The sequence below is a fragment of the Physeter macrocephalus genome, unplaced genomic scaffold (genome assembly GCF_002837175.3).
Source record: "Physeter macrocephalus isolate SW-GA unplaced genomic scaffold, ASM283717v5 random_433, whole genome shotgun sequence".
Classification (NCBI taxonomy): Eukaryota; Metazoa; Chordata; class Mammalia; order Artiodactyla; family Physeteridae; genus Physeter; species Physeter macrocephalus.
In genome coordinates this window covers 8,256-31,128 of record NW_021145719.1, presented here as the reverse complement: position 1 = coordinate 31,128, position 22,873 = coordinate 8,256, and the positions used below count along the sequence as shown (strand labels likewise).

The 22,873-nt window shown below is 58.2% G+C and overlaps 1 protein-coding gene across 1 annotated transcript in view; it reads right to left on the bottom strand.

The window, feature by feature from the left end:
• The window catches only part of TSPAN11 (tetraspanin 11), a 37,574-nt gene extending 14,906 nt beyond the window's left edge, over positions 1-22,668 (bottom strand). The window contains exons 1-2 of the mRNA XM_024128978.3: positions 22,577-22,668; positions 9,883-10,074 (exon numbers count right to left, since the gene is read on the bottom strand). Of these exons, the coding sequence (XP_023984746.2) occupies positions 9,883-10,074; positions 22,577-22,660 (276 nt within the window). The 5' untranslated portion in view covers positions 22,661-22,668. The remainder of the gene's footprint in view (positions 1-9,882; positions 10,075-22,576) is intronic.
• Between the last annotated feature and the right edge of the window lie 205 nt (positions 22,669-22,873).

Genomic DNA, 22,873 nt, shown 5'->3' with positions numbered 1-22,873 from the left:
CACAGCCGCAGCTCTAACGCCCACGTCTGTCCCATTCGCTTTACCCAGCCCGGCCTGACCGTCTGAGAGTCTGGGGGCCGCACAGCTCGGCTACCCCCCGAGAGTGCACGCAGGGCTGCACCTGGGTCTCTGCGGGCCCTGCGGTGTTCGCTGCTCCGACCATGTCTGTGCTGTGCAGCTGACAGCCGTCAAGTGTGAGCTTGGTCAAGGCCCCCACAAAGCCCCGCTGGAGCCCAAAGGTCCTGACTGCGAGCCTGTGGCCCTCACCCTTCCCTCGGACCGATGTCTGACTCACGGGCCTCACGCCTGTCCTGCTCCCGGGAGTGTATAGGCTTTGATCCCCCTGTGCCCTCCTGCTCTGCCCTGTCCCTGTGTACCGCGGGGCGAAAGGAACCCACCCCACGCCAACACCCCCCGACCCTCAAGCCCCCTCTGAGCTTTGCGAGCAGCCGGCCTCACACTCAGCCCCACCCCCAGTCCTTCCAGAATCGACCACCGGAATCCTGGTCTGATAGAAACCAGTAGTGAGAATTCCAAAGAAAGCTCTTGTAGCCTCTGCCCCCAGAGCCCTCCATAAGGACACGCCACTTCCAAATACACCAGACTGGACCCCAGACACAGAAGGGACCAGCCTGGTAAGCACAGAACGGGACCCAAACATTCACCTCCACCCCTGTACCACCTACCAAAGGTTTTTTGTTTTTTTTCCCTTTAATTCTCTAATGGAACGGTTTGAACTGAAAGAAGCAAAGTTGGATATTTTCTAAAGCTACAGATCCCAAGCGAAGCTGAAACAGCACAGGACTCTCTGAACCAAACCGATACTTTCTTGAATAAGAGGCTCTGCAGGACCCACGCAGAGATATTCCTCATTGTGACATTAAGGTGATTAATTAGAAGGTGAGTCTTCAGATGCATTTACTCTGCACGGGGCCAAGCCGAGATATGGTTCCTGGGGCAGGTTCACTGGTGCCCAGAAGACCAGACAGCTTGGCCCAGCTGGTGCCGTCCTTGAGGTAAATTTTAAGAACTTTGTATCACTGGACTTCCGGAATCTCTCCACGGTATTGATTCTATCACAAAGAAGGGAGCTTGGCCGAAGCTCTTCTCCTCTGTCCCCTCTGCATTCTGCATGATTAGCGATGGAAACCAAGCCACAGCTGGAAATCAGGCTCAGTGTCCGGGCAGGCGGGGTTGGGGCAGAGGAGCTGGCCTACTACTCTCAGGGAGATAGTGAGAGAGGAGAGTCAGGGTGCAGCCGAGATTAAGTCACGGGGAGAAGAGCTGGCCTGCAGCCCCCAGCTTGGCTGTGTGAGCTGATCACAGCCGTGGGAGGGTCAGGGAGCTCCGAGCAGCCAAAGAGGCCGGGCCGGAAAAGGCGGAGCCAGATGCTTAAACGGCAGTGACCTCAGGGCGCGTGATTTTCTGGTAATTAACCGCCGGCTGGAGGCTGTCAGGGCTCAGGGCGCAGCTGCCCGCCTGTTCGTGCAGAAAAGAGAGGATGTAGATTTTGGAGCCTTGAGCCGTTCCAGTAACAAGACGTCACTGCTGAAGGATGAAGGTGACCTCTACCCTCCTGGCCTAGCCCAGGGCTCCCAGCCCAGGCCTTCCAGCCAAGGCGACTTCAGCTCTGGGCTGCTCTAAAGGATGCCAGGGTGTGCTCTGGCCCACGTCTGATGCTAATACAGTACTGTGTGCTGGCCCAAGGGGCTGGGAGCGGAAGACCGGGGCTGGGGAGAGGAGAGCCGGTCCACAGAGGGAGGGGCAGTTGGAAGAGGGCGGTGGGGGGGAGGCAGGAGGCTTTCAAGGGACACATCTAGAGGATGCAGCTGAGGCCGTCCAATGCCCGAGCCAAAATGTTGGGGGTCCAAAGGTCATACTGTGGGGTCACAGGAGGAGAACACATTTCCAGAACCACAAGCCAAAGCCAGGCATCCACTGCATTTCAGGCTAGGACTGCTAAGCATTCAGCTGTGTGGGCGGAGAGAGCAGGGTCCAGAGGGGATGGTGGCAGGGCCTGGCTGGGGGGGTGAGAACCAGGCTCCCCTGGAGGTAAGGGGCCCAGGGACTTGGGGGATGCCACCGCCTGATGGACTTGGGCTCAGGAGCGGGGACGTCACCCACTGCTGCCTCCTACGAGTCCCCTGGAAGGGCCTGGATGTTCCTTAGGGCTGACTTCTCACGGGCCCTGGAGACACGTCATACAGCCTGTGGGCACCTGTGCTCACGCCGGCACGGAAGAGATTGTGCCAAGGGCTGGGGTAGCACGAAGCAGGTGCCAGGGTCCCCAGCAGTGGTCGTTCGAGGACAGAGTTGGCTACTGGGGGAAAGGGAGGCTGAGCAGAGGTCCTGCCAAGCCTGGAGGTTAGGAAAAGTCTGCGGGCTCGGAGAGGTCAGGGGCTCTGATCGAGCCAAACGGGAATGTCAACCACCCACACGGTCCTCTGTCCTTTCATACAGGTGTCTCGTATCCCCCCACTAGCCTCCAAGCCAAGGCGGGGTCTCAGTCCCTTCCGCGTCCTCTCCCCTGCCCGCCCTGCCTTGTGCCCAGAAGGGCAGGAAGTCTGGAATGTGCTGGAAATGCTTGTTGAGGCGCATGAATTGGGCAGCCCCATCAGTGTAACTTGGAGCATGAGTTGCGGAAAACTGGAGAGGAGAAGGTGGCGGAAGGTAGCTGGCTGTAAAAACCGCCCCTTGTAGATGATTTGCTCCTACGAGCAGGCGGGAATCAGTTATATCTGCTGCAGCCCAGGAAAGGTGGGTCTTGAGCCCTTGAAGGGTGCTGGTCAGAGAAGAGAGTGATGTCACACAAGGCGCCTTGGCCTGGGAGTCTGGCCTCTGGGACAAGATGCTGTGTGACCCTGGGGGAATCCCTCACCCTCTCTGGGCCGTCTGCATAAAACGTGGGGCTAAGATGGGAAGAATGTCTTGGTGCCGCAGCTGGCATCGGTCTGTGCAGTCAGGACCAAGCCTCCTCTGTCCTGGCCTCCTGCCTCCCTGCAGGGACATCTAGAGGGACACCCGGATTCTCCCCACATCCTTACTCACGGCTACTCCAATCTGCTTGGCCAGCGGGCCTCCCTCCCTCCCCTTGGGGCCAGCCTGTCCTCCGGATGCCACATTCTCTGCTCGCCACCACACGGTGGGTTGGGTGATACCCTTCTTAGGCGTGTACGCATGTCTCCCCAGAGCTGGAGCTGCTAAGGCTTCTGGACACAGGTGTAAAGCCACACACTCCCATCAGCTTCACTAGGAGTAAAGATGACATTTGACTGCCATCTCTCTGTTTCTGCTCTTATGCTCCATTGATTCTAAGCACCCCTAAAGCCTCCGTGTGATGTACGGTGAGATGGAAGAGGGCACCCCGTGTCCCAAGGCCAGTGCCAGGACCCGACATGAGGGCAGCGTGTCCAGACAGCTGTCCAGCCACCACTCCCGTCCTGGTCCCAGTGGCGGAGGGGGCCTGCAGCCCCAAGTCTGTGATGCGCTGCTACCACTGCCAAGAGGTTCGGATCAGCCGGCGCACTCACCTCACCGATAGGAAGGACGGTGGGTCCCGCCCCCTGCCTGCACCCGTGGCTCATGCTGGCCGGACAGGAGCTGAGACCAGCTCTGCAGGGCCAAAGCAAAGCGGGGCAAGTGCCCACCTGCCCCCACCAGCCACGTCCTTCCAGGAGTCCCGTCAGAGTAGAGCAGCAACGCTGACTGCTCTCAACAACCCTGCCAGCTGCCTACAGGGGGGCTGGGGAGGGGGAGCGTCTCCTCTCCAGATCAGCTCTCCCCACCTGCCAGCCCTCGCCAGGCCTTCCTTGCTGGGCGCGTGCTTGTGGCATAGGGTTTGCTTTAACGTTAACGTAAGGAGTGAAATGATTCTGGCAAGGAAAAACATCTGCGTACACCCGGGGCCTCCAAATATTTGTTGAAGGACTATCTGCTGTCCACATCACCTGCTCTGAGGATCTCCTCCGTTGAAGGGCTCAGTGATCAGGGCACTGACTGTGCCCAGCTAGGTGACAGGGACCAGAGCACGTCCCCTCCCGGTGATGTGGTTAAACCCAGACTCTGTTGAGGAAAGGAAGCAGGAAGCCGAGTGATGGAAAGGCAGAGGTTACTCCCCCAATCAACTCCAGGGTTTGGGACGCACATAGATGCCGTTTGCCAACCATCCCTGCCCTCCTGCAACGCACACTACAGACGCAGGCACACGCTCTGCCTCTCCGAGGTCAGTCCGCTCTGAGACCTGCTCGGCCCCCTCTGCGGGGCCATCACCCACTCACACGTAGCTGAGTTAGACTCATCTCCAACCCAGCCGAAGCACTTCTTTGGTGCACAGCCGACCCCTGCACCCCGCAGCGCCCTGCAGCCTGCCCTCCACTTCCCGGTGGACCAGGTGGCAGGCAGCTGGGTACCCTGTCCCCAGTTCTCACCTCCCTGCCTCCCTTTGCACCTGGGATGCCAACGACGGGCCCCGAGTCGCGAGAAGGTGCGTGCCCACTCCCTGTGTTGGAGGTGTCCAGGAAAAGGGGACCGTGCCGGCTGGGACAGCGGGAGGGCCTGGACCAAGCCGGGGTGAGGGCCACGTGACCTCAGGCGAGTCTGTTTCTCTGCGGCTGAGGAGAGGGTGGGGAGTTCACTCCTCAGCCGCCTGGCAGCCTTTTCTGCGCAGCCCCTGAACTAAGGAAGGCCAGCAAGAAGGAGGCGGAGGGGAAGGATCTGGGGGGCCTTGAGAGGAAGTGGCCACATCCATCAGGCAGCCACGCGCAGCCCAGGGCCTCTCCCGCGTAGGTGCGACAGGCCCCTGCTGGGAGAGCGGGCTGGGTGACTGCGGGGCTCTCGTGCAGCCTCTCCAGGGTGGCTCTTGGGGTTATTTGTACCTGCTTTTCCCCAGGAGCCTGGCGAGGGTCCTCCTGCCCACGTCAAGTGGACGAGGAGCGGCCCTCTCCTTCCGATGGGGCGGGGCTGGGGTCCCCAAGCCTTGGCTGCAGGACCCATTCCTCTGACGCATGTGGGCAGTGACTCAAAGGTCAGAGTACCACCAACAGACGAGGCTGTGACCACCCGGCTGGGTGGCCGGTAGGGCCCCGGGAAGATAACATGTGGCTGAGGAACCAGCCCGGGGAGGACACGGTCCAAGGCCTGGGCGAGGGGACCCGGGCACCCTCCACGCCGCCTCCGTCCCCTGCTTCTACAGAGACAGTGGCCCAGCAAGCTGTGGGGACCCTGGGAGTCACGGGCCTAAGAATAACTCCGTTTATTTAGGCTCCTTCTCAAAGGAGCTGGCGATGGTGATGCAAATGATAATTATAGCCACACTTTATGATCTTTATATAATGTGGTGACTCGTTTCCTCAGAGCTAAAATACCGCCTCTTTCTCCTCCTCACCCCTGAATGCGGATGGGGATACCAAGGTGGCCAGGGGTGGCCGGGCGACTTCCCAGAGGTCCCGGAGCAGGCCAGGCAGGACGCACTACGAACTGCTTTTCAGTCGCAGTCCTTCCTCCTTTGGTTAACCAAGCCTGGATGTATCTGATGGAAGTGTTGCAACTTGGGGTCCCCTCATTTTCAGAAACTGTTTCTACAACTTCCTCCTCTGAGTCCATCCCCTAAATAGAAAAGAACCCCTGACAAAGACCAGTCGAGCCTGAACCATCTATCCTAACCTTCATTCGGCTGAAGATATAAAAGCGTTCCGAGCCCGTATTCCAAACTCTACAAATATCCCTTTCTTTGGATCAGGGTGGCATCTGTGCTGGTCATCGGCCTTGGGCTGAGATCACGCAGCCTGCTAAAAAAGAAGATCTGGCGTGAATAATTTAAGCCCTGTTCCCTTTCCCCCTTGCAGATTTCTGGCTCCGCGCAGATCATCATTTCAGCACCGGCAAAGATGTGCTATTCCTGGCCCCAGTGAACATTTCCTTCAGGAGAAAGTGAGTCTGAGGGGCTGCAGATGTGCTGGGGGAAGGGCTCGGGCCGGGACGGACGCCGGGCCCCCGGGCCCCCGGGCCCGAGGGAGCTGGACCACCCTCGCCAGGCAGCTCTCAGGGAACTTTTGATGTCAAGCCCCTCCCTCCTCCTGATCCAAGCTGGACGCACATCGTTCAGATGCCCGGTCTTTCATCTTCCCCTTTCCTCTTTAGGGAGCGCTTTGTATAGAGCCACCCTCACTGCATTTGTCCATTTAGCTGATTAAAGGTTTCAAAAGGAAGTCAGACACGGAGGGGGAAGAAAGAAACGAGACCAGGAAGGAGGAAGCTCCAGCAACCACAGAACACTTTTAAACTGACTCAAGTATCCCTCTTGCCTCTAAATGGGAGCGTGGGTTTTAAAATTCCTACTTTGCGTTAACCCAAGAAAAGTCTTCCAGCCGGCTTCTTGGCTTAAACAGTCAAATGCTCAGTAACTCGGAGGCCGATGGGCCAGGACGTGGATTCCTCAGGATCCACCCCTCACCTGTGCCCTGTCCTTGGACCTGGTCTGTCTTTGGTTCTTTCACGGGTCGGGCGGGGAAAAGCAAAGGAAGAAGATGCTAGGCTTCGAGGTTTGCTGCCTGTCAGCCCTCCTCCCCACGCTCCTGGCGGCGGGCGGCTGTGTGTGTGTGTCCACACGCGCACTTTTTCCTGGCCTCACTTTCAAGCTGGCGCCTCTCTGATGTGTCTGGTTAGCGATGTCGGGCCAGAGAGCTCATCGGTTCTGGGCGGGATAGAAGTGAACGCGGGCAGGAGGGTCAAGTGGGGCTGAGAAGGACGGCATCTCACACCCGCCTGTCCAGCAGCCCCTGCGGCCCCCAGCCCTGCCTCCCGGCCCAGGGAGACAAGAGGGCCCGTCTGTCTGTTGACCGTCTGAAGTTCAGAAGGGTGGAGCAAGAGGTGTGCTCCCGGCCCCCAGGCCAGCCCGAGCCCCTGGCCTTCCTAAGTCTTCGCGCGGTCTCTGCCCGGCCCCGGGGCACAGGGGTGGTCCCTAGGCCAAGTGACGGTCAGGCTGCGACTGGGGAGGCTGGACACGTGTTTTCATGATGGCTCGGCCTGGATGGCGGGACATGTCTCGCGGATGGATCGTGTAGGAAGGGGAGGCTGAGGTCAGTGCTGGGCGGGCAGACAGCGGCCGATTACAGACCCCTCGGCTCTCCGCTGGTCTCCGAGACGCCAAGGGGAAAAGAGCTTACGGTTTGACAGCCTCCAAAAAGGCCACTAACGCTGAGTACCCCCATTAACACCTGGGTGACCCCCACTCTCCCCGGGGTCCTGCAGGCCCTTGGATGGAGGGTGGGACTCGATGGCCCTTGGGTTCCCTTCTAGCCTGGATGAGCTCTGACCGTGCACAGTTATTTCTGCACTCTAATGAGGGCAAGGGCTTCTAGGGTTCCACCCCACCCTGTCTCCTGCCCTGGGGCCGAGCTGGGCCCCCCGGGAGTCACTCTTGCGCCCCCAGACTTCTGAGGGCAGCCGCTCTGCGCAGGTGCCCGCAGACTCGGGAGACGGTCTCTGCACTCGCCGTCCCGCTCGGCTCCATCCCGCTCGGCCTCCCCAGGTGACGCGGAGGTGATTCTAAGAGAGCAGCATCCACAAGGCAGCCCCGGCCCTCGCTGGCCCCATGTCTCCCAGGCCAGCTTTCTCACCTGGGGGTGAACGGCACCTTCTAGAGGCTGTGCTGAGCGGCGGGTGGGAGCAGGGGCCCGGGGACGGCCACCCGCCAGCAGTGTGACCCAGACCTGATGGCTTAGCCTCTCTAACCCCACCTTCCTCACCCCCAAAACGTGGGGCCGGCATGGGGACCAAAGGAACTAACACGCCTGAGCGTTTAGAACGGCTTGGCACACAGAGGTCACGACTCTGTGACTCTGCAGGGCTGCTTTTAGAGGAAGGGGGCACTCCGTGATCCAAGCCCATTGTGTTATAATCGCGCCCCGGCGGAAAGCAGGCGGCTGTTTCCCAGGCTGCAGGGGACCACGGGCCACAGGACTCCTTTAGAACCAAGAGGGAGGGCTCTGGGTGGGAAGGTTGGCCGGCAGCTTGCCCCCCAGGCCAGAGGGCTCGGCCCGAGACCAGAGGCCAAGGCCAAGGCCCTGCTTCCCGCAGGACCAGGGCTGAGCAGGGCAGAGGGGGTCACGGATGATGCAGGGGACGGGCTCTCTCTGGGCACAGCAGCCCCGGTCCCTGTAAGCCTCAGTCGCAGAGGGCTGGACCTCCCTGCCCCTCACCACCAGCTACACCACAGGCCCGGTCCCTCAGTCATGTCTCGGGTCCTCATCCAGCCCACGCCGGTCCGATCAAGGGTGTCAGCAGGCTCACCAGGACTCAGGAGTTGGGGACGGTCGGCAGGACAGGCTGGCTCAGGGCACCACTGTCCACGGCTGGAGGGACAGCTCAAGTCAAAGCCACGCTCTGGTGGCTGGTCCCCGTGGGCCTTCGCCCCCCAGCATCCATGCGGCCTGCACCCTGCTCTGGGCGACCCTCAGCAGAGCTCAGGACTTTTTCTAGGCGGGGGAGGGCTGGCCCGCTGAGCCCGGGCACAGGTGCTGCTGCCTCCAGAGCTAAAAACTCGGTCACGGCTGGCGAAAGAGGCGGCGGGGCTCAGCCCCTCCGGCCCCTCCTCTCTCTGGTCAGACGCGGGGGGCCGAGGCTGCCACGTCAGCAATGGGCACGGGAAGGGGGGCAGGGAGGGTACAGCCCTCAAGGCTTCTTCCCGCAGCCTTTTCAGGCTCAGCCGGATTGAATCCAGCCCCGGCCCTTCCTTTCTGAGTCCGGATGTTTTGTAGCCTACCCTGCCCGCACTGGGCTTGTCGTCGGGTAGATGAAGGGGGAGATGCCACCCGGGCCTCAGGGAGCCTGCCCTGGCCACAGGTGCCCGGGAGGGAGGGTCTGGGAGTCCTGAGCAGGACTCTGGCTTCTGCCCCCTCGAGTGCAGCCCTTCCTTTCCTGACACTTGGAGCCAGAGGTGGGGTGCGGGTGTCCTCTCAGCTTTCCAGGGGGGCGTCCGACGAGGAGCCTGTGCTGCCCACCTCACCCATGAAACACCTGCCCAAACAATCACACCTGAGTCTGATCAAGCTTCTACACCCAACTACGAGAACATCGCCAGGAAGGCATCAGAAAGCCCAGACTGGGAGAGAGTAAAGCACAAATGACCTGGTTCCTTCAACAGGTAAATTGCAAGGAAAAAAACCAGAGAGATTGACGGGAAGCTTAGAGACTAGAAGTGACTTGGGAGACAAATCGACCAACTCTGATACACAGACCTTACAAATGTAGATTCTGATTCAGATAAACTGCAAAAAAAAAAAAAAAAAAAAAAAAAGAACAGCTTATGGGTCATTTGGGGAAATTTGGAATTACCTGGTTATTTCATGATATCAAGGGATGACTGTTAATTGTTTTTAGGTGTGATAATGGTCTTGTCATTACCTCTTCTAAAAAAAGAATCCTTACGTTTTTGAGGTACACCCTGAAATTTTTACAGGTGACATGATGTCTGGGGTCTTGGGTGGGGCAGGGAGCGGGGGAGGGTGCAGATGGACAGGATTGGCTCTGAGATGGTGGCAGTGAGTCTGGGTGATGACCTAGAGCTTCATTATAACGTTCTTTTCATTTTTGCCTATTTTTGAAAATCACCATGATAATATCTGGACAGAGGAAGAGGAGGGGGAGGAGAAGGAGAAAAAAGGGGAGGAGCAGTGCTGCCGCCACCTCCAGGGTGCCCTCCTGGCTTAGGTCCCAAGCACCTGGAGACCATGGCAGACTTCCCGAGGCCTCCAAGACCAAGGCCAGCGTCACCGGGTGGGGCTGTCAGCGCGGAGCCTGGTCGAGGGGCCAGGCTCTCAGAAGCCCCAGGCAGGTGGCCCTCCCCCTGCCCACGGCGCTGGGCAGGGCTGGGCGGGCACTCACCGCAGAGAGGCAGCTCCTGTCCTCGCGGATGACGGCACCGAAGCCCAGGAAGCCGGTCACCATGACGAGCGTGCCCGCGAAGATGAGGATGTAGGCGGACGCGGCAAAGGTGCTGGAGGCCAGGACGCCGAGGTAGCCGCTCTTCTCCACCAGGGTCCAGACGCCCACGGCCATGACCGCGGCACCCCCCATCTGCGGGACACCAGGTCTGAGCACCCACAGCCTACGAGGCCCTTCTCGCGCATCACCTCATTTGGTCCTTTGAGGAGCCCGTGGGAAGTGTCTGGCTGCCCATTTTGTAGATGGGGAAACAGAGGCTTACCCATGGTCGAGGGGAGAGGCAGGGACAGAGTCTGGATCCAGGTCTGACTCCCGGTCCCGTGCTTCCCACCACGATGCCCCTGCGTCCCCGTCATGAGGCAGGGACACTCCAGTTGTGGGGACCCCCTCCCGCCGTCCCCGTCCCCAACCCCGAGCGCTCCTCCCCGGCCTGCATCCCTGGCGGGCCACTTTCACAAGCCCCCTTCTCATCGCCTGTGGGGGAAGCGCGACTGGGCTTCTCATCTCTGCTCTACAGACACAGAGGACGAGGCCAGCAGAGGAAGGGGAGCTGCCCGAGGGCCGCCTCTGCGGGGCGACACAGGGCAGGGCCAGCCCCAGCTCGGAGCCCGGGCCTGCGGCTCCGCCGAGCCCCCCCCCAAAGGAAAAGACACACGCTCCACAGGCTGGAGTCGCTCTGGGACGGCAGGACACCGAGCAGGAGGGGAGGTGTCCTCTTTGCTGACCGTCTGATCCCTTTCGGCCCTGATCCCAGGAGGGGAGCCTGGGAAATACAGCTGCCCTGTTCCTTCTGCAGCGAGGCTGAATGACCCTTTCTGTGGCTGTGACCCTGGGCAAGGTATGTGTGTGTGTGTCCCCGAGGTGCCAGATGCTGAGCAGCAGGGGTGTCTGCCCAGGGTTGGGGGGGGCAGGACCCCGGAACCTGTGACCAGATCTGCCACCTGCTCCTGGGAAGGCAGATGTCCGTCTGGCCCCCAGCCTCCCTGCCTCATCTGACGACGAGTTCTTCTCAGATGGGGGCCGCTGCCCCCTCAGGGGGTCCTGAGTGTGGCCGAAGGTGGGCAGCCCCAGCGGGCTCGGTCCCACTCTGCCCCGATGACTCCGTATATAACCCGCCTGCCGTTCGCAGACCTCAGCGGGGCTGACGGAAGCTCCTTAGCAACGAGTCTGCACCAGGCGCCTCCATGGCTCAACTTTCCACAGTCTCTTCTGGGCCTCACAATAGTTCAGGAGGCTTAGGGCAGGCAGGTGGGAGCAGGCATTTTCTCTTTTGCATTTGAAGAAATGGAGGCTGGAGAGAATAGAGCGTGCTCTAGAGGACACCCTCCTGCACACGCCACCCCCCCTCCCGCCCCCCAGAAACCCACCCAGAGTTTCGAGATTGAGATGCAAACCCAGGTCTGCTGAGGGCCAGTGTGGGGCTCTGTCCTGGGATCGCACACGCTGGGCTGGGCCTGCTCCCCTACCCACTCCTGCTTTTCAGATACATCTGTTTTCTTTTCAGGGGCGTTTCATCGCCCTTAGCACCTCTAGCGGGTAAGAGAACCAGGTGGAAGGACGTCGCACAGCTCCAAATGGAATCCACCTCCTTTGATTCTACGGCACATATTTTTTCTCACATTTTAACATCTCCAAAACCAGACACATCTTACGGTTGATGGCATCTTACAACCACGCTTGGCCGCACTCTTGCCTTGCGGTACAGAAAACAATGGTGTATCTTACAAGTGATGGTATCTTAGGCTGGATGAAATCCTGGACTACAACAGGCTTTCTAATTCTCTGGAGCGTGGGCTACCTCTGGCCACATAACCTCCAGGACCAGTGAGGAATTTTCTCCATCTGGGTCAACAGGATTGTGTCAAGTGAGGGTTTCCAGCAAAATATTCTGCACATAATCTTTCTGCCCCTACAGCCTGGCCGGGAGGCTTGAGGGAGGGTCTCAACTGTGCATAACTGGCTGTGTGACCTAAAGATGGTCCCTTAACCTCTCTGGGCCTCAGTTTCTTCATCTCTCAAACAAGGTGGACGTGTTAGACCAGTGGTTCCCAATCTATAACCACCAAGGGCCCCTTTGATTACTTTTTCCCACGGGTCTTATGTTTTGAAGGGTTTCTGCCTATCAAACACAGTGCATTAAGTAATAGTTCATTTCTCATTTTTTATTAATCAAAGGCACGTGGAAGTACCAAGAAGAGATTCTGAGCAGCATGAAACAGTCAATGTGACCACACTGAGTGGATCTAACTTTTGACGCGTGTAGTGTCTTTATATAGGCACGTCATCCATTAGGCTTGTCAACCCCACAGGCTTAGCATCGGATCTGGAACCACCGAAAGGGGTACGTGGGGACACCTAATCTGCTGGGGGACATGGAACCCACTGAGAATCTGATAAAAAGCTTTGGACGCTTTGCCCAGAGAAACGTCATCCGCATAAAATAATGCGCTCATCTTCGGGTCTGAGGCCTCATCTTGCATCTCACAGTGACCCCGGTGTAGACGTCTCTGGGGCCCCCTCCACCTTGCACCCTCTAAGGCAGTGCTTCTCAGCTGGGCCACACCACCACCCAGAGACCTCTGAACATCACCAAGGTGACTGGATTTCTGGGGGTGGGATCAGGCCCGGATGCTTTACTAAGTTCCCAGGTGGTTCCAGTTGAGAACCACGGCGTAGCTTCCTAGTCAACGGGGGTCAGTCCTGTCCCCTCCCCCAGCAGGATCCCAAGAACATCCTCCCCTGGGGCCGCGGCCTGGAGGCCCTCGGCCCAGCTCAGGACCCTCCCTCCCGCCACTTCCCTGTCTGCATCAGGGTGTTTGCTTTGATAGGAGCTTTGGGGTAGAAGGGAGGGGGGGTGACGAGGAGCAGGATTTTCAGTCCAAACCGAGGAAAGTTAAATTACGCAAGAAAGGAAGAGACTATGTGCTCCCAGGGGAGGGAGGGGGGCGCTGTGAGAAATGCAGCCGCGGAGAAGCACACTGACCCCCTAAGAGAGGAGTGTGTCCCGGTCACAGCAACGGCTGGGATCTCGCAAAGCAGGCAGGGCTGCAGCTCAGCCAGGGTGGCAGCAGGGCCCTCGCCCACAGGGGAGGGTCTGGGCGGACACACCGTCCTGATTAAGGTCTGGAAAGCAACAAATTCCCACTGGTCCTGACGTGCAGAAGAAATCAGGAGGCGAGTCCGAGTCAGTGGGGCCCCCAGACCTCCCCTGGGGTGTCACATAGCGTCTGCTGGGGACACCCAGTGGGATTTGCCATCGGGAGCAAGACGGTTTCAAGTCCTTCAGGGGCTGTCCTGCTTGGGACCCGGTTGGCTCTTTAGAAAACGGTCTTTCCTTTGGACAGGAGAAGTCGAAGCCGCCCAACGTCGAGACGGATCACCAGGGAGGGGGTCTTGGGAGGAAAGGGGTCAGGGGGCTTGGGTCCCAGCCCTGGCCGTGCCCCTGACTAAGTGTGTGACTGTGCAGACATTTCGCCTCTGGAAGCCTCAGTTTCTTCATCTGTAAAATGGCCAGATGAGAAGCTCTGAGGTCTTCTGCATGGGTGACATGTCCACGACCATCTGCCAGTACACCTCCAGCAAGATGCTCATGGCTTTCGTCAAGCGGTTCAGAGACGCCGGGTCAGCAGAAAGAGCCGTGGAAGAGGCCCTGAGGAAGGCCGATTGGGGCCGGAGCCAAGTGACACTGCTGAGCTGGGCAACGGCTATTTGCATAGAGTTGATTCAACAGTATTTGGCTCTTTACAGAAACTGGGTTGGATTTCTTTGGAATATTAAGTACATTTTTCAAAACCCTAGCCTGTAGCCAATCAGCCAGAAAACCCTGCAGAGGGTGAAGCTGGCCTTCTTACCAACCAGGCCACAGGCAGGCCGGGAGGGGCGGGCAGGTCACCCGGGCCGTGTAATTTTAGGAACGGCCCGTTTATAGAGAAGAAACATGGCCAAAAATTTGCTTGTCATCATGGGGAGAAGGATTAGCCTGAGCGGCCACGCACACTGAGTCTTGAGAGACCTAAGGCTGCAGACCCAGAGGAAAGCAGGCGGAGTGTAAAAATCATTGCAGGGTTTTCCTCTCCTCGTCAGGCTGCTGAATGGCTTCTGGGCTGGGATCGGGGAGGGGACCAGCCGGTGGAGCAGGCCCAGGACGCTGGGGCTCCCAACGCGGGAGGACCCCGGGGCAGGAGTGCTCTCTGCCCGCAGTGCCGGGGTGCCCGTGGCACGGGGAGGGGGCGGAGATCGCACAGGTGGTGGTGGTGCAGGCCACTCCCCTGAGTGTTTGCTGGGGGCCTCCAGGTGCCAAGCACCACCTGCACTGGGAAGGACTGGGGGCTGGATGAGTGTTCACCCGGTTAGATCCACCCCTGTCCTCCGCGCCCCTCCCCCCCCCCAGTCTCATCAATGGCACCACCACGGCCCAGACAAGGACCCCCATGGTCGTGGCCACCCTGGACTTCTCACTCTCTTGCAGGAACAGCAAGGGCCAGTCTCCTCATCACACGGGCACATCTCATGGGACCGGCTGGGAGGCGACTCAGATCACCTGTTCTCTTCCACACTCAGCTCAGAACCTGGAGGGATGCTGCCTGGCGCTGTCCCCGCCCCCCTCCCAGCAAATCAGCCTGTCCGCCCTGCTAGTCCACGCCGCACGGGTTTCTGCAGGTACGGGCATCCCGGCGTGTTTGCTGCATCCGGTACTTTGTCTGCCTCCCCCTCTAGATTCTCAGTTAAACCTCACTCATCTTAGCATATCCGCAGCAGAGCCCTCCACGTATGACAGATGCCCTGTAACTCCCCATGGAAGGAGGAGGGACAGAGGAGGGGGACAGAGGAAAGAGTCAGGTCTAACGCTTCTATATTCTGGATGAAGAAACTTGAGGCCCAGAGAGCAGTGACTTTGCCGAGGACCCGTGACTGACCGGGGGCCTAGAACTCAAGAAAACCTGACGTCCACTTCACGCCCTCTTCACCCACTGGGCTGCGGACACCCCCAAGCAAGCTGAGGGGTGTCTGGGCTGCAGCGGGGACGGCTCAGAGTGGCCACCACAGGCTTCCTCCCGGACCGGTCTCCCCACCGTGGCCCTGGGCAGACCAGGTGTGCATTCCCCCCCGAGTAGGGGCCTGTCCCCCAGCAGATGCTGAAGCATAGAGAGGCAGGATGCCCGGACACCACGGGGTCCTGCGACTTCAGCACCTTAAGAAGGGACGCAGCAGAGACGCCGGCCACGGGGCCCCTCAGCTGTGCTTCCTCAGATGATCTGTCCCAGGAGGTGGGTAGGGGCCACCATCAGTGGGATGACGGTGAACAGAGTGAAGGCTTCTCCCCTCGGCAGGGGGCTGAGCAGGGGCTCTTCCCTGCCAGGCCCTCCGCGGGGACCCTGGAGGGATGCTCTCAAGCCACCTCACTGCCCTGGTCGGGCGAGTCCTCCATCACCGCCGCCTCCTGTCTCGGCCCGCGTCCCCCTAAGGGATCCCAGGGGTCCCCTGGAGTCTGAGCCCCACTGGCCCCTGAGGGAGGTGCTGACACTGCAGCCAGCACCCGGGCAGGACAGAGCTTCCCCAGCAGAGGTGGCAGCCCCAGGCAAGGGAGCCGCTGCTTCCCTGGCTCTCCCACAGCCTGCGGAGCTCCTGGGAGGTTGGAAAAGTTTTCATTATTAACACTGCCAAGGAGCTAATTAAAATAATACATTAGAGAACAACATTGCAGGGGTGATGGGAGCTGCAGGAATCCGTGCAGGAAATGGGAGGGGGAGGTAAAGCATTTCCTAGGCGGCTGCACAGGAAGCTTGGGTCACATTTTCTTTTTTAGGGTCGTGAAAGCTTTGGCATTTTTGGTTCCTGACCCAGAGCTGTATCCAAGGGGGCCGCCCCTGCCCAGTGAGATGGTCATGTTCAACTCTGCATTGGTCGAACTGCATGGTGGGGGTGGGGTGGGGGTCAGGGGCGGGGTGATGGTGAAGGATGGGGGGCAGGCATGGGTTGAGTTGGGGGTAGGGGTCCAGAGGTGGGGCAGAGCTTAGATACAGGATGCGGGTGTGTATTGTGATGCTGTACTTCCGTTCTGTTTATATTCTTCACGCTCTGCGTGTCTGAACTGTCCACACCAACAAAACGTCCTAATCCAGGTTCAACCCTGACTCCTGGGGACGTTCTGGAGTCCAAGTAGGCATCAGAGTGGTGGGTCTAAGGCTATGGTTACGAGTCAGTGGTCTATGGAGATGGGAAGGGCACCAGACGCAGAGTCAGAAAACCCACACTTGACCGAGAACTCTGCCAGTCATCTCAGCTGAAGTTTTATCATCTACAGAATGGGAAGGAAGATAATTACAGAGTGCTCGTAGAATCACTTTGGAGCGTAAGACGATTTATAACCCTCATATTGTGCTATGGTGGCAGCTGGTGGAGACCTGGTTTAAAGCCTCATCAAGACCTTGCGCTGCATGACTGGCACCTGAATCCTGCCCACCTGGGGGTGGAGGGGGTGCTGCTCCCCCCACCTCACTGCTCTGGGTGTCTCAAACTTTGGGATGTAACCATTTAGGGCTGTGAGCTACACTTGGTGGGTGGTGACCTGTGCTAAAAAACCAAACCAAACCAAACCACCACGCTGCAGAGGAGAAAGCATCCGAGTGCACTGCACACGGTAAGGGTAAGCTTAGCTTCGTCAATGATGCTTCATGTGGGCAATTCTTACGCTTCCATGGATTTCGTATATGGGTCACGATCCCCAAAGCCTCCAAGCCAGAGCTGTGGACACGGAAAGCTGTTAGACATGAGGCGTGCCCCTTAGTCTAATCACAACAGCTAAGCACCAGGTAGGTGTGTGCCAGACACTGTGCGAAATGTTTTTCTGAATACTCATCTTTAATTCTTACAGGTACTGATATTCCCGTTTAACGTATGAAAAACGTGAAGCTCAGTGAGATTAAGCGATTCGCCTAATGTTTTAGTCTGCTCAAGGTCGCCCTAATAAAACGCCATAGCAGAGCAGCTTAAACAACAGAAATTTATTTCTATCTCTCACGGTTCTGGAGGCTGGAAGTCCTCCAAATAAGGCGCCGGCTGATTCAGTTTCGGTGAGGACCTTCCTTGCTTACAGACGACGGCTGTCTCCTCACTGTGTCTTCATGGCCTGTCCTCTGGGCAGGCTTAGAGAGAGAGCTCTCTTCCTCTACTTGTAAGGCCAGTCCCATGGGATTAGGACCTCACCCTTGTGACTTTATTTAACCTCAATCACCTCCTAAACGCCCTGTCTCCAAATACAGTCACATTGAGGGTTAGGGCTTCGACGTATGAAGCCCTGTGGGTCACAGTTCAGTCCGCGGCACCTAATCTTCCATGGCAAATAGACAGTGGGGTCTCAATTTGAGCCCGAACCTGAGCCCAAGTTTTCCAGGCACCCGGGACACTGGGAAAGTGCAGGACTCAGAGCTGGAGGCAGCGGGTAACGTCAGAGCTGATGGCCAGGCTCACCGGCTTAGGGGTCGGAGAGAGGGGGCCTCCAGCTCCGGGGCTCGGGCAGACTGCTTCCACCTTGGTAGCACAGGGCTCGCGTAGAGCCGTTCACAGGCTCGGGGCACCGGCAGGGTGCCGTGGATGCACAGCCCAGGGAAGGCGTGCAACAGAGAGCTCCATGGAGGCTGGGAGCTCTGTCCACGGACGTATTCCAAGCGTCCGCGACAGGGCTTGGCACTTAGCACATGCTTAATAAATGCCACGGAATAGATTTTCAACGATCACTGACCAGAATACCTGGATGTTAGCCCCAGCTTTCCTTATCGCCACGACAAGACCCTGGGCAGGATTCTGAACTGGGTGTGCCTGCCCCTGCCTGTAACATGAGGGTAACAGTGATACGGCCACCAGGGGTGACCTGGGATCGCAGGGGATAACCCGCGGAAGGTCTGTATCCAGCAGCACCTCTCAGACGCCAGGCATCGTGACCCCGCAGGGAGGACCTGGGCTTCCCTATCCTCTCTGTGCTGGATTTGGACGGCGTAGCAAGGTGATGTACGGGGAAGGGACCGCAGTTCTGGGGAGGAAGGAAGCGTGAGAGTTCACCCGGTCAACCTGCCTCTGCCATCCAGGTCCCCTTCCGTGTGCGTGCAGGGGGGCACAGGGGACAGCGGATGGGGGCTCTTTGGGGACCCTCCCTGCTGTCTGCGTAGGTTCCACAGGGAAGGGGGAAGAGGTGGGGACCCCCTGGGGCTGCGGAGCAACCACTGCGCAGACACTGGCTCCGCCACGAGTCTTATAAGAGAGGCTCAGCGGGGAGGGCCGGCAGCCGGACCCCAGGGTGTGTGGGAGGGGTCCTCGCGGACAAGGCCCCTCCCTGGGGAGGTCTCGAAAACTCCCAGGGGCTGTGCGCTGACAAATGTGCGAGGCTGTGCTCTGCCGCGGGAGGAGGTGGGCCGGGGGTCTGGCCCCTGTCTACTGAGGAGGTCACAGGGGGCCCAGGGGGTGGAGGCCGGGACCCCGAGGCTTGGACCATCGAAACCGACCGTGCCGCACGTGGGGAGGAGGCCTGGGGCGAGTAGGTCCCTGGAAGCTGGGCCGCATCCAGCCAGGCCCCCCCCCCACCCCCCGGCAGGGGTATTTTCAACTCAAAGCAGGGAGGTCTGTATGGGGAGTTGCTGGGCTGACACACTTGCCGCCCATCTGCCCCACAGACCCCAGGTCCGCTCAGGTGGAAGGGACCCCACGGGTGGTCGCCAGGCCTGCCGCCCGCTCCCCCTCCCAGGCCCCCCTGCACGGTCAGGGTCTTGCGCTGAGCAACTCACGATAAGCCTCCTCTGCTCCGGGTGCCCGGCGGGTGTTGTCTACACCGAGAGCCCGCTCCCTCGACACCCCTGCCCACCGCTCTCCTGAGAGCGCTCCCACCATGGCCTCCACCGACCTCTGTGCGGCCACTGCCAGGCCTTAAGATGCGTGGCGCGTCCTCTCCCTTTAACACACTCGACTCCCCCATCTCCCGCTTCTGGGACACTGTCTTCCTGGCTCCCCCCGCCTCGGCTCTGGCTGCTCCCCCCACCCCACGCCGGGGTGACCACTCGGTCCAGTGTGCCGGTCTCTCCTGGTTTAGACAGGGCAAACGGGGACCCTGTGGACCCTGGCTGCACCCCTGGCATCTGGGACTCCCACGTCTCTCTCCTGCCTGACTTCTCAGCCCCCATGCTCTCCCTGGGAGTCTCACCCAATCCCGTGGCTGCAACCACCGTGGGGGTGGAGACGATGCCCGTCTGAGACCCAGACCCCTGAGCTGACTTGTCTCACTGGGCATCTCTGCTCAGAGGGTCTCCTGGCAACTCAAACGCAGCCCGCCAGCGTCGGACCTCGCCATCCGACCCCGCGCTGCTTGCCCTCCCGGGCTCCCGCCGCGGGGATGGACTTACATATTCTAGGCACCTCTGCCCTCTCGACCGCATCTGATTAATGACCAGATCTTGTCAATGCGGCTTCCTGAATCCCTTGACTCTCCCCAGGTATCCCGATGCTCACTGCCACCCCCCCCGCGGGTCACGCCATCTGTAGTCCCGGCCAGGGCAGAGTCTAGAAGGAATGTCCGCAGTGGTCATTTCTGGGTAGACCGTATTATGGGTTGAATTGTGTCCCCGTGAAGCCTTGCTCAAGTCCTAACCCCAGTACCCGTGAATGTGACCTTATCTGCAACTGGGATCTCTGCAGACGGAACTAATTAGGGTAAAGTCATTAGGACGGGCCCTCACCCTGCATGAGTGGGTCCTTACAAGAAGAAGAAAATGCTGTGTAAGGACAGACACACAGGAAGGACAGCATGTGACGACAGAGGCACAGACTGGAAAGAGGCGGTCGAAAGCCAAGGACTCCACGACGTCTGCCACCACCAGGCGCTTGCAAGAGGCGAGGAAGGTCCTACCTAGGGTCTCAGAGGGAGCACGGCACTGCTGACACTTGTTGTGGACTTGATTTTGGCCTCCAGAGCTGTGAGACAATACGTTTCTGTTGTCTTAGGCAACTCAATTTATGCTCCTTTGTTACAGCACCCTAGGAGCCTAATACCCTGAGATATGGGCCATTTTTTTTTCTGACTTATATTTTTTAGTATTTTGTCGATTATTAGTGGATACACAAGACTTTGTGAGCTGGAAAAGCACACTTATTACAGTAAGTCCCCCTACATACAAACCTTCAAGGTGCAAGCTTTCAGAGACGCAAATGTGCACCTGGTTCCAGCAAGGGACCAGGACCTGTGCCATCGGCGTCAGGCGTGAGTGACGCTGCAGCTTCCTCCGTCTCCTGTCGCTGACGACCCTTCAGCTCCACCGTCTCCCCCCCCACCCCCTCCCCCTCCCCGGTCAGCGACTCTTCCTGCCTGTTCACTCGACGCCGGCCCCCGTGTGCCAGCTGTTGTACTGGTACCACTGTATCTTTCAAGGTACTGTACTATAAGATTAAAAGTTTTCTTTATTTTTTGTGTTTCTTTATGTATTATTTGTGTGAAAAATATTATAAACCTATTACAGTGAGGTACTATGTAGCCGATTGTGTTAGTTGGGCACCTAGGCTAACTCTGTGGGACTTACGAACAAACTGGACTTTTGAATGCGCTCTCGGAACGGGACTCATTCATATGTAAGGGACTCACTGTATTCTAAAAAAAAATCCTCACTCAGCGAGAATCTTAAACACCCCACCGGATTTCTCTCTGAGAATCGAAACTATCTACGCCTACACAGTGACCTGATCATATCACTGTGGCTTTATTATTCCACTGTCTTCATCCATACAACTTCGCTATTCCAGGAAACGCTCGCCCAGGAAGAGAAAAGTTGCCAATAAAACAAGTTCATTGTTCGTTTCAGGAACTTTGCAAAAAGCATTTAAGCAAACGTCAGATTGTTTAACTTTTGAATAGATAGCATTGTATGTCTCCCCTCCAAGACTCTTCTAAACCCTTGCCTTGCTGTGTGTACCAACCCTTAACCACTACACCATGATCCTTCCCGGCATTAAGCAATTTCATTAATCTTAGTGGAAGACTCTGAAAAGGCAAACACAGCCCAGCTTTGCCTCCGCCTTTCAGAGAGGCTTCTGAGAGTGCATCCTTTGCCATGGCAACAGGGAAACTCAGCCCTGCCTTACCAGCAGGTTGATCTGGTGGCATTTTCGGGCCTTCTACATCTAATATATCCAAAATACTGCATTTATTGAATGCCTTCTGTGTGCAGAGACGGAATTAAGCATTTCACATACACCATTTCAGGGCATCTGTGAAATACACTATTAACAGATAAACTGAGGGACTTCCCTGGTGTCGCAGTGGTTAAGAATCCACCTGCCAATGCAGGGGACATGGGTTCGAGCCCTGGTCCGGGAAGATCCCACGTGCCGCGGAGCAACTAAGCCTGTGCGCCACGACTACTGAGCCTGCGCTCTAGAGCCCGCGAGCCACAACTACTGAGCCCGCAAACCACAACTACCGAAGCCCACGCACCTAGGGCCCGTGCTCCGCAACAAGAGAAGCCACTGCAATGAGAAGCCCGCGCACCGCAACGAAGAGTAGCCCCCGCTCGCCGCAACTGGAGAAAGCCCGTGTCCCACAACTACTGAAGCCCGCGTGCCTAGAGCCCGTGCTCCGCAACGAGAAGCCACGACAATGAGAAGCCCGCGCACCGCAACGAAGTGTAGCCCCCGCTCGCCGCAACTGGAGAAAGCCCGCGCGCACCAACGAAGACCCAACGCAGCCATAAATAAACACATTTTAAAAATAAACTGAGGCACATTAAAAATGTTAAGTTGATTTGAACAAAACTCGATTTGAATCAGGCAGCATCCCATCTAGCAGATGCAAAGGAGCTCCGAGAGCCATACAAAACGAAAGACTTTTCTAGGCAGAAGGGCTGGGAACAAGGAAGTTATATTAGGCAAAAAAGCGGGCTGGTCATTGCCAAATAGCTTTCATTTAACTGGGGACACAGGCTCAGCCAGCGTAGGTGAGTTGCCTACAGCAGAGCCTGTCTGCTGACGGCAGCGCCTGCACCGTTAGCCCTCTTCTGCCTCTGCAGACACATTCCAGTGTGTCTGGCTCTTTGGGGACCTGATGGCATCCTGCTACCAATTATCTGGACAATTGCTTCAAGCGGACAGACTCCTTTCTTCCTGGATGACCTAGCCCGGGTGGTCTCCCCGGGGCGGGGGGAGTCGCCACAGAGACCATTCCCGACGCACAGAGGCAGGCCTGGGCCCCCCAGGACTTATGTTTCTCTGCCTCGGGCCTGGAGAGTGTGAATCATGAAAGGCAAATGGGCTTCGAAAGGAAAACAAGCAGTTATTTGAGGCCGTCACATTTCCCACCAGGCACTGGAGCCGCAAGTTAGCGGGGGAGGAAGAGCCAGACCTTGCAGACTGAGGCCAGGACCCAAGCTCACCGCGACGCCCGGATGCTGTGCGCTACGGGCTCCACACCAACCTGCAAGCCGAGTCTTATGCTCTCCCTCGGTAGCAGATGTACACGTTTGCTTTCAGGTGGGCAGAATCTGCCCATGGGTGGTCTCTGATTTGGAAAAACTCAGCTCCGGAACAAGGACTCACAAAAAGCAAAGACGGCTTGACTCACGCAGTGCTGGAGAAGCGGGTGGCGCGCGCTGGGTTCACTTACCCAGAAGAAGAAGTTAAAGACGGCGAGTAGATACTTCAAGTAGACGGTCAGCCCGTCGTCCTGCTCGACCTTGTAATGGGCCATGGCTGCTGGGCCTGCAAAGAAGACACACGTGTGGCCAGGGGTCCATGGAGGCGGCCTCGCCTGCCCAGAGCCAGGCGAGGTTCCCTTCGAAGGGCGTCCTAGCCTGTCTGGCCAGGGACTCTCAGACCAGGGGTGTGCAGCGCCGAGCAAAGAGCAGGGAGACGCCAAGGTCACTCGACACAAAATGGAGGTGAACCACACAGAATTTTCTAG